At 39.0% G+C, this 12170-nt stretch overlaps 1 protein-coding gene across 1 annotated transcript in view; it reads left to right on the forward strand.

Annotated features, from left to right (window-relative positions):
• The window catches only part of DOCK4 (dedicator of cytokinesis 4), a 705907-nt gene that overhangs the window by 439403 nt on the left and 254334 nt on the right, over positions 1–12170 (forward strand). Inside the window, exon 26 of the mRNA XM_070948091.1 lies at positions 4878–4976. Coding sequence (XP_070804192.1) covers positions 4878–4976 — 99 coding nt within the window. The remainder of the gene's footprint in view (positions 1–4877; positions 4977–12170) is intronic.

The following is a 12170-nucleotide window of genomic DNA, read 5'->3' on the forward strand; positions in this document are numbered from 1 at the left end:
ACCCTTTTATATCCAGAGAGCCTGCAGGGCATGATTTTTCCTTAGCCTTCCAAGCCACCCCCTCAGGCTGGGAATAAGATATTTACTCTTAGAAAAAAAAAAGAGAAAAAAAATCAAAGCCTTCTAGTGTGTTCCCAGGCTTTGTCAATTTAAATAAAGAGCACCTGTATAAACAACAGTTCAGTTCAGTAGCTCTTCAATCTTTGTTTTGGCTACAGTATTTCTTTTCTTCTACTACTTAGATAAAAATAGAAACAAAGTTTCTCTTCCAGTGGGTGGTAGCACTGTACATTCCCCTGGCTCTCCTATTTTTTAAAGGAAGAAGAAGAAAAGGGGAAAAAAAGTAAAAAGAAAGGATCTTTCTTTTAAATATTTCAAAAGAGAAAGAAAAAAAAATACCAGTTCAGATGTTCCAACTCAGCAGTTCAAACAAATCTAATACCAGCAAATTTCCAAGTTTCAAATATGTCCCAATGCTATTTTCAGTCCAGTCAGGTAATCCAAAAAGGAAGTGAATCAATTAAGCAATTTTACGTCTTTCAAACTCGGTATTGGGTATGATAAAAAATTAGTCCAAAGAAAGATTCGCCGCTCCTCTTCATTCACTCTCCATCACTATCTCCATTATCAATAAGGGTGTTCTTAATATATTGAAAAGAAAAGAAAAAATTTCTCACCGATCTATTCACTGTCGTTCCGCTCTGCCTTCCTGGAGTTGTCCCAGCCTCCGCAGCCTATGGCTGCCGCTCAGCCGCTGGAAAAAGGGCTTTTCTGGCTCATCCAGGGACTAAACAATGTCCCTGGAGTCCTCAGAATGTGCCCTCTGCTACCACAATCAAATCGAGACTGTGGGGTCCAGATCGGACCGTCCAGCGGCTGAGTTTTGGCGGGGTTTCAGGAGCTTCCAAAAACCCCGTGCGTCTCGCCGTGATGTCAACTTCCGGTCTCCCAGTTTCATTTCTTACACCACCTTTTTACCCTCTTCCCCCTTTCTGGAGGTGTTTGTGGAGGTGTTTTTCTATACCAGTGCATCTGTGTGTGCACGCAAGCGTGCACCCCCTCACACAAAAACTGCTTTCTGGTTGTAGTTATCTGAAGGGCAGTGTGTCCCTCCTTCCATTTTCCACTGGCTGGACGTGACAAGATCTCTCACCTTTGAGCAGGGGTGGGTTCTGTCACAAGTAAATGCCTTATTCTCAAATGGGGAAAATGTACATACACAGGGTATCAGGGGTTAATTTATTATTCCTTCCTTAATATCTTCATATGTAACCACTCCCATCCTTTACTCCGCCTCATTGATATAAAAGGGGATGTATGCACCTCCTTCCTTGCTTCTATCTACAATCATTCAGAGAATATAGAATGCTTAATGTAAATAAATAGTGCTTTGTTTAAATACTTTGTTCCTGAATCATTATTGAGTCTGATCCTCAAAAATAAGCAACAATCTGGTAGCAGAGGATGGTTGGACTGACTCAATAAAAATTAGATATGCCTAAGAGAGAAAACTCCAGAAACAAAAGAGAAAGACCCAACACCAGGGCACATAATAAAGAGATGGAAACGGATCAAGAAATGATCGATGAATCCACAACTATAATAACAAAAGAATCTGAAGACTGCGCTACAGACAACTAAGAGATAATCGATGAAACTGATGACCAAGAAGAAAACGAGATAGAAAACAACGAACTCAGATCAGAGATACTGAGACTATTGAAAAGCCAAAAAGATGACGAAAATCTCATCGCGAACCTCCAAGACATCATAAAAAACAGCGGAGCAGCGAGAGAAAAACACATCATAACAGATGAATCTAAAGAACTAAAAATGGTGAGCGAATTGCCTATAGATAAGAATATAATGAAAAGGAAGACTAACGGTCCCGCACAAAATTTTGAATGGTAGCCAATCAAGAAAAGGTCCAAGTTATTGGAAGAGGAAATGTAAACTTACCCGGTCTAGGGAAAATAGAGGGGGTATTATTAATACCAGAAATACCTCATAACATACTTAGTGCAATAAAACTAAGTAGAGATTCTGACATAAATATAGTATTCTCAAAAGGAAAAGCAACACTAGAGAAAAACAAAACAAATTTGGGTAGTGTGGTTATCAAAGGGGGTCTACCATATTTAGTCACAGAAGAAAAATGGCTACACAATATTGATTCAAACATGGAAGATGACACTAACATAGAGAATGAAGACAATAGCAATAGTGATAATGAGGAACATGAAACAAATCACAATCACAGAAGCACATCTATTAATGACACATCCAATAACAAAAAACCTACGATTGGAAAACCAATCCACGATGAATGTGCACACATATTACATAGAAAGTTGGGACATGCTAGTTTTCCTGTAGTACAAAAAATGATTGAACATGCTGAAGGTGTTAAAATAAAAAATTGTAAAAATTATCTGGAATGCTCAGTATGTAAATCCTCAAAACTCAGAACTAATCCCAAGCCAAAAAAGGCAACAAGATCAACTAATCAAATTTTTGATCTGGTACATATGGATCTAGTTGGTCCATTAACCCCATCAATCACATATAGAAAACGATATTTTCTAACTATTGTAGATGACTATAGTCGTTATGGATTTGTCTATACTTTGAAACACAAAGATGAAACATTTCAAAAATTTAAAGAGTTTTACAAACGTGTAGAAACACAACATAATATTAAAATAAAACAAATCATGACAGACAGGGGATCTGAATTCATGTCAAAAGAATTCTCCCAATGGCTAAAAAACAAAGGAATGCTACACTTCACATCTAGCCCTTTCTCTGCATTCCAAAATGGAGTGGTAGAAAGAAAGAATTCGACACTACAAACCATGATTAGATGTACATTAGAAGATGCTGGCTTAGGAAAACAATTCTGGTCAGAAGCATTACTATATTCCAATTATACTCAAAACAGAACTTGGTCCAGCATCGTAAACAAAACGCCATATGAACTAATGTATAATAGAAAACCCAAAATAACACACATGCACATTTTTGGAGTCACAGCGGATGTACACATACCAAAACAACTGAGGCGTAAAGGAGAAAACGTATCCAGAAGACTTAGATTCCTGGGATACGAAACAGGCACAAAAGGGTACAGATTTATTGATAATAACAACAGATTCATAATTTCTAGAACAGCTGTATTTCATGAACAGGCCAATTGGTCTAAAATACATCTTAATGAGATATTCCCAACTAGGTGGTGGTGGCACTGCATGTGTAACCCCGGGACATCTGCCCTCTCTCCCGGAGCTGCCGTCCCAGAGCTTGCCTTCGCCTCTGCAGCCCACTGGCCCCTCTTGTTCTTCTCTTTCTTGGCGCAGCACTTCTGCTTGTTGGGCCACTTCCCTGAAGCCGGCAGCTCCGTGGTCAGCTGCTTTGCTTTTTCCCTCTTGAGGCTTGCGCAGCAGCACCGGCATGGGGGAGGCAGGCCCTCTGCTGGTGCTTATTCGGTGCAGCTTCAGGCAAGCCAAGGGTCAGTGGGACGAAGGGGCTGGTGCATTGGGATCGCCTCTGCCTCCCCCATGCCTCTGCCCCAACCTTCTTCTGGATTGGGGGCCGGGGCATGGAACTGGCGGCGATGATGGTGGCATATTCAAGAAGGGGAGTGGCTCCGGTAACTTTCACTTGCAAGAAGCCTGCAGCCGCTGCATATTTCAGCGCTTGCCTTTCCTGGCAGCCAGCCGTGGGAGGAAGGTAAGGACACACTGTGTGGCAAAGGGAGTGCGAGCGGAGGCTCTGGGGCAAGACCAGAGTTGGGGAATGGTGCATTTCCCAACCTGGTTGAAGCAGGAGGCAAGCAGGCAGTGGCTCCAGAGCCCCAGAGAATGGCATGTCCCTGGGCCCCAGCCCCCGACCCAAAGCGAAGGGAAAGCTGGTGGCGAGCGGGCAGCGGCTCTGGGGAAAGGCCATGTTCAAGAAGGGGAGCAGCTCCGGTAACTTTCGCTTGCAAGAAGCCTGCAGCCACTGCATCTTTCCGTGCAAGAAGCGCCTCCAGGCACACTGAAAAAAAGAGAGGATGCAGCTGCAGGCATCTCACAAAAAGGGAAAAGGCAGAATAGAAATTTAAAAAGTTTTCCTACCATGTTCTGTGGCCATGGCTTGGTGGGGGGGGTGGGTCATGTGGGCATGGCTGTGAGTGACATTGAGTTGACCATGCCCACTCAGTCACAGGACACCCCCCCCCACCAAGCCACACCCACAGAACCAGTAGGGAAAATTTTTAGATTTCACCCTGCACAAGAGTATTATTTTTATTGCAGGCAGGACTGAAGTTATGCATTTGTCCTCAGCAAAGCATATAGAAATTAAAGACCTTATAAAGGTCTGGGTTTCTTAATTAAAATTCTAGAATTTTTCCTCCTGTCTTTCTGTGTCAAAAGGTATTTGAACATTCTCTTCATGGCCTTGGAAGTATCTGATATATGTTAATATAATGACTCCTTCTGTCTTGTGAACTACTGTTTCTTTCCTCACTGGAATAATTTCTATAATTGCTAGGCTATTTTCAGTTGCTTTTTTTCCAGCTACTATTATATATGTCATAGTATTAGTATATATGTCAAACTAATCTCATTTTAAAATATTGAATATAAGAACACATGAATATACCTTCAACAAGAAGTTGTGCCCAGGAAATCAAAGTATTTCTTTAATGTGCCTACTGATAAATATGTCAGTTTAGAAATGTAGCCTAAGAACATCAAAATATTTTGGATTAAGCAGAATCTTTCAAAAGGGGATTTCTTCTACTTATCCATTATATATATATAATGGTAATTGAAAAACAATTCTTTTTTCATCCCTTCAAGACTGTAAAACTTTTCTTTTTTTATTTCTTTTAGGGGGAGTTTGTTTCATGTCTTTTGTCATTATTGCGACAAATGACTGACAGACATTACCAGCAACTCCTTGACAGATTCAAGACAAGAGACATGCTGAGAGTAAGTCTTTTTCTCCCCAGGATTGATTATTTATTTATTTATTTTATAATTTGTGTGATCTCTTGACATAGGGTCAGTGATATAATGTATCAACCAGCACAGCTTTGATATAATGGTCAAAATAATTAGTAGAAGCAGATAACATGTTTAGAAAATCCCTTTAAGAATAATAAACAATAATATACTAGTTTTATCTATATAAAGTTCTGAAGAAGCTTCTTGGATGAGAAGCGAAACATCTTCAAGGAAAAACAAAAGAAGTCCAGTTGCCTCTTGAAAAAAGCATCTTTGGGACAACCATGACATGGATGACTGAGAATCTCCATAGACATTTAGATATGCATTTAAAGGAACAGAAATTATCTTTCCAGAATAAAGGAACAGGCATTGGAAGAATTCAGCACTGGTTTCTCTGGTCTATTTCTCACCTCAACTAAGAACCCAAACACATTTCTAATAGTATAAAAACATATCTATCATGTCAAATGTGTAATATTATTGAATATTCTATGTTAATCAAAGATGATTAATACGATGAACTTTGATAGCAGATTGATAGATAAATACTCATATCTGCAGTTTTATTTGTATTTCAAGCAACCTTATAAATCATAGTTATCAATCAATAAAACCCTGTATGCACAATGGGTATATACCGCTTTTCCCTGAAAATAAGACCCAGTCTCATTTTCTTTTGGGCTTGAAAATAAGCACTCAGGCTTATTTTCAGGGAGGTCTTATTTTTGTTAAGTGCAGGAGGCAGTGAGTGCGGGGGCTGATGGGAGTGGGAGCACAGCTACTGCTGGCATCGCCTTCTCTGTCCCACTGTCTGCTTGCCTGCAGTTGCAACGAACCAAGTTCTCAGCATGCCCTGGCCTCCACCAGCTCTGCCTGCTGCCCCAGCTTCTGCTGGAATACTTCTCGGCTGGGGGGCCTTGCAGGGGCACTTTGCCCTTCTGACAGGGTGGTTGGAGGCTGGAGCATGCCAAAAGCTTGGCCTCTGTCTGTGGGACGGAGAGGGCAGGGCCAGTGGTAGGTACCCAAACACTTTTTGCCCAGAGGGAAACAACGCTTTGTCTGCTTGCAAACCATCATTTCAAACCGTCCCCTTTGTAAACACATGAAACTTTGAATCTCTGTCATTTGTCCATCTGGGCAAAAAGTTCTGCTATGAGCAGCTTTCTCCTGTGAGCAGCTCCACCTGCTCTATCAGCCTCGCAGCGTTCAGCCCTGAGCAGCTTCATCGACGCTACGAGCCTTGCAGCGTGCTACGAACGACTCCACCTGCCCAATGAGACTCATCGTGTCAGTGGAGCTGCTCGTGGCACAATGCTGTGAGGCTTCTTGCACCTGTGGAGCCACTTGCAGAACACCACAAGGCTCATTTTGCCGGTGGAGTCACTCACGGCACAACGCCGCAAATCTTTTTTTAAAGAGTTTTTTATTTTTTAAGACAAACAAACATTTAATACATCAATCATCCCTCCCCTGTGACATCTCAGTATTGACTTCTTCAGTTCTTTTTATTCTTCTTCTTCCAACAGTTTCTTCTATCTTAATCGTCATCCAAACCACTATAAAAGTTCATTCCTATAACCATATTCTTGCCATCAAATTTTTACACATAGTTATAAAATTAATCATTTATATCTTTTCCAACCAACAATAAAAATAATTCCATATTCTAAAGTATTCTGATTCTTCCCTATCCTTAATCATCAAAGTTAATCTATTCATTTCTACACAGTCTAAAAATTTTTTTATTACTTGTTCTTCCAAAGGTATTTTCTCTGCTTTCCAATTTTGAGCATAAACAATTCTTGCAGCTGTTATTACATGTATAATCAAGTAAATATTTTCCTTACTAACTTTTTCAGAAAGGATACCAAATAGGAACAACTCTGGTTTAAGTTCAATATGTAGCTGTATCATTTCTTCCAACCAGGTTTTAATTTTATTCCAATAGTTTTTTGCTTCAGGGCATGTCCACCACATATGATAATAGGATCCTGGTAGTTGGTGTGGTAGTTGGTGACATTTCCAACAGTTCACTGATTTGTCTTTAAACATTTTTGCTAACTTCTCCAGTGGCATATGCCATCTATAAAACATTTTATATTGGTTTTCCTTATATGCGGTGAACATCTTTAATTCATAGTTCCTTTCCTATTGTTGTTGCCATTTTTCAAGTTTAATTGAATGTCCAAAATTTCTTCCCTAAGCTATCATTGTTTCTTTTACCTGTCCTCCTCCAATTCAATATATAGCAAAAAATTATAAAAAAAATTTATTAAATTTTCTTCCATTCCTGTGAGTATCCTATCCAACTCAGTCTTTTCCAAATAAAAACCATGTAACTAAGTGTCTTTTTCATATCTAGTTGTTATCTGCATATACATATACCAATCTGTCTCAATTCCCTGTTCTTCCAATTCTTGTTTCTCTTTCAATTCCCCCTTATCCGTTAATAAATCCTTATATCTAACAATATTTCCAAAATTAAAAACATTTGGGTGTATTAAAGCTTCCATCGTTGATAACCATATTGGTATTTTCACATAGTATTTATCTCTAACCTTCTCCCAAACCAACACTGGAAGGGCATGATTTGCAACTGGGTTGCATGCTTTTTTGTGATATGGTAGAAATAAGATACATACATACTTTCATAGACATTATATAAGAAATGCATTTCTTATATAATGTCTATGAAAGTATGTATGTATCTTATTTCTACCATATCACAAAAAGGCATGCCAGCCCAGTTGCAAATCATGTCCTTCCAGTGTTAACAGCCTTATATTTCTTAGTTCAATCCATTCTTTCAGCCATGTCAATGTTGCTGCTTGGTAATATAATTCCCAATTTGGTAAACCAAATCCCCCTCGCAAGCTCGTGTCTTGTAGCATTTTCAAACTTATTCTTGCTTTTTTCCCTTGCCATATAAATTTCCTCATTATTTTATTCAGATGATGAAAGTATGTCTTTTCATTTTTTATTGGCACCATCTGGAATATAAATAACAATCTTGGTAATATGTTCTTTATCAATGCAATCCGTCCCATAAGTGATAGTTGAAGATTCTTCCATTTTTCCAAATCTTTTTCAATTTGTTGTTTTAATTTATAATAGTTTTCTTCCTTTATTGTTGCACATTTTGAAGTTAAATGTACTCCCAAATATTTAACTTTCTTCACAACTTGTATATCTAACTTTTCTTTTATCTCTCTGTTTTGTTTTTCTGTTGTATTTTTCATCAAGATTTTTGTTTTGTCTTTGTTTATTTTCAAACAAGACTTTTCCATATCTTTCTATGTGTTCTAATAGTTTAGGGCCTGTTATTTGCGGTTCTTCTATAATGAATACCAAATCATCTGCAAACGCTTGTAATTTATACTCCTCTTTTAATTTTTATCCCTTTTATCTCATCATTTCATCTAATATTTCTGTTTAGGATTTCTAGAGTCAGAATAAACAATAGTGGTGATAGTGGATTGTCAGGGTGGCAATTAATCCCATTCTGCTTTTGGGTAATTGCACCTTGATTAGAGAATGGATCGTGACCTTCCCTTGAAGTATACTTTAAGAAAATAAACCTGAAGATATATTTTCTAAGAAAAACTCATTTATTTGTTATAAAGAAAATAAAACATCTTGCTAATCTAATTAGTTACATCTTGGCAGCTTTCCCGGCCACCTCTCTTGGCCAGAGAACAAAAGAAAGATAGAAGAAAGTGAAGGAATGTGGACATGCGCAGTTAGCTACTGATAAGAACTTGGCAAGCTACAGTAAGTCTGAAAGTTCAAAAATAAGAGCTCATCTGGTAAATACAAAAACACAGTGACAACCCCTTCTTTGTCAGTTGAGCGAATATCAGGACACCATCAAATAAGGCACCTCTTCTTACGCAGATACTCGTGTTGAGCTGCTGGAAGCGGTTTGTTGAGCATATCAGCAATTTGATCATGTGTAGATACATACTGCAATTTTACAAAACCTTTTTTCACTAATTGTTTTATGTTTTGATAACGGATGTCAATGTGACTGGACCTAGAACCTGTGAAATGTGATTCAGAAATATAAACCACCGATTCCTTGTCTTCCATCACGGTGATTGGTCAGATTGGACGTGCCCAGATATCTGTGACCAAAGCATCAAACCACGTTAGAGAATTGCCTGCATCTGAAACACAAGCATATTCAGCTTTGGTAGATGAACAAGAAACAAAATTCTGCTTACGCACTTGCCAATAAACAGGACATCCATTTAAGAACATCATATAACCTGAAGTACTTTTATGTGATTTCTTATCACTCGCCCAATCAGAATCTGCATAACAACATAATTCTGCATAATCAGTATGTGTTGGTTCTAACAATAACTTCATATGTTTAGTGTGTTTTAGGTATTTCAATAATTTCTTAACACATGACCAATGAAACTGTTTTGCCTTACCTACGTGTCGAGATAAGAGATTAACACTAAGTGCAATGTTGGGTCTGGTCCAACTACTAATGTACAACAGTGACACAATAACTGAACGATAAAGTGTTTGATCCTCAAACTCAGGACTTGCTTCATGTGTTAAGTTGTGAAAATCTGTTTGCATGGGTGTCTTTGTTGTGTTAGCATCCTTCATGTTGCAATGATGCAAAATTTGTTCAGTTTTATCCTCTTATGAAAGACTAAACCCCTTCTGTGTTTTGTCAATCTGAACACCTAAATAAGTGCTAATATGACCCAATGATTTCAATGTGAAGTATCTCTGCAAAGCTTTGGCAAAAATTTCACTCATTTTCTTATTTGGACCAATATAAACAATATCATCAACATAAACAAGAACTATCTCATATGCATTGTTAGATCTTTTTGTGAACACGTACTCATCAGTTTCAGACTTAATAAAGCCCATTGAATTTAGTTTGTCAGTAAGACATAAGTACCACATTAAAGCAGACTGTTTCAGACCATAAAGACTTTTGTTTAGAAACCAGGTATCCCCTTCTTGCTGTCGGAATCCTGGAGGGCCTCTCATGTAGATCTCTTCATCTAGGTCTGCATGTAGATAAGCTGTGTCAACATCAAACTGGAAAACTTCTAAACCAAGAATAGTTGCTGTTGCTAAAGCAATTTTTACATTCTCAGTTCGGACTGTCAGTGAGTAGGTATTTGTGTAGTCCTCAGGATAACGTTGAGCGAAACCCTGAGCTACAAGTCTGGCCTTGTACAATGACTCACCATTTGGCATTTTCGGCATATTTGTAAAAAATAATTAGCGTACCTCAGTAACTAAAAACTAATTGCCTATGCGCTTATCATCAAAAGTAACAAGCAAGGAAAGAACCAAAAATCAACCATCGTCCTGCTACCAGGTGTCAGGGTGGCAATTAATCCCATTCTGCTTTTGGGTAATTGCACCTTGATTAGAGAATGGATCGTGACCTTCCCTTGAAGTATACTTTAAGAAAATAAACCCGAAGATATATTTTCTAAGAAAAACTCATTTATTTGTTATAAAGAAAATAAAACATCTTATTAATCTAATTAGTTACATCTTGGCAGCTTTCCCGGCCACCTCTCTTGGCCGGAGAACAAAAGAAAGATAGAAGAAAATGAAGGAATGTGGACATGCGCAGTTAGCTACTGATAAGAACTTGGCAAGCTACGGTAAGTCTGAAAGTTCAAAAATAAGAGCTCTTCTGGTAAATACAAAAACGCAGTGACATGAACAACCTTGTCTAGTCCCTTTCATTATATTTATTTTTTCCGTCATTTCTCCATTCATCATTATCTTAGCAAATTGTCTATCGTAGATTGTTTTTATGGTATTTATAAATCTCTCCATAATGCCGCCAATGTCTCACTGGTGCTGCCGCTCGTGTGCGCGATGCCACAATACCGCAAGCAGCTCCACCAGAGCATTCTGCCATGAGCAGCTCCACTGGCAAGAGGAGCTTCGTAGTATTCTGCTGCAAGCAGCTCCACAAGCAGCTCCCCTGGTGAGACAAGCCTCGTAGCATTCAGCCATGAACTGCTCCAACAGCACGACAAGGTAAGCAGGTGTGGGGCACATGGGGAACCTTCACTCCGCCACCCCTACCATAGCTTTATTTTTACAATTATGTCTTGCCCCAGCCAGACATGGGCAAGGCTTAACTAGGGCTTATTTTGGGGGTAGGGCTTACATTGGTGCAGGTGTAAAAATCGGACTAGGGCTTGTTTTTGGGTTAGGTCATATTTTCAGGGAAGCACAGCATAACCGCTACTGCCTAACACAAACCAGAAACTGATTTTATTATGATGTCATAATTATGATGTCATAATTTTGTTATGGCTTGCTACCTCAAAATTGCATTATTTCAATAATCATTCATGTTGTGCCGCATTTTCAGTTCATGATCATATACTAAATGTCAATTTCTTTGTAACATTGCAAATCAAAGGCAAGGGTGCTTTGGCCAGTTGCCAAGAATATCGTTGTGGAGGGATTCCTTTTGTGGCCCTCTTGGAACGTCTCGGAACAGCAGTCCATTCTTCTTCTGCTTCGTCCTCATCCTCACATTCGTCGCTAGCGTCAGCATCCGCGGCTTGTGAAGATGGAACATCACGTTGAGAAGAACCAGTGGACGGAACATCTGCCCGTGAATCTTGATCATCAGGCTGTGTGGCATTAGTAGTATCATCTCTAGGAAAATAAACTCCAAGATCATTGGAATGAATCCTGGACCAGTCAACATCTTCCTCAAAATTAGCAGATTGGGAAATCACAATTACATGTTTAGAGTCAATAAATTTGCTCCATTTTGAGTTGTCATCAATACCCATCAATCTCAATCTCTTTGCTGCTGGAACTCCTTTTCTTCTTTGAGCTAAGGGAATGTTCACTATAGCATATGAACCAAAAATATGGATGTTTTTGAGATCGGGCTTGTACCCATACAACATGAAGAAAGGAGTCTGATTTATTACACTGCTCCAAGTACGGTTGACAATGTAATTTGCTTATTTGATAGCTTCACCCCAGTATGGCATACTAAGGTTGGCGTCTTCTAGGAAACAGCACATCATGGTTTGCAGGACCCCTTGTCGTCGTTCTATAACTCCGTTATGAGCCAGTGTGTAGGGAGCCGACGTCTGATGAAGAATTCCATTCTTACGCAACCAGTCCTGGAAACGCTGAGACATGAATTCA

The sequence above is a fragment of the Pituophis catenifer genome, unplaced genomic scaffold (genome assembly GCF_029215685.1).
Source record: "Pituophis catenifer annectens isolate HBS135680 unplaced genomic scaffold, rPitCat1.0.hap2 SCAF_7, whole genome shotgun sequence".
NCBI lineage: Eukaryota > Metazoa > Chordata > Lepidosauria > Squamata > Colubridae > Pituophis > Pituophis catenifer.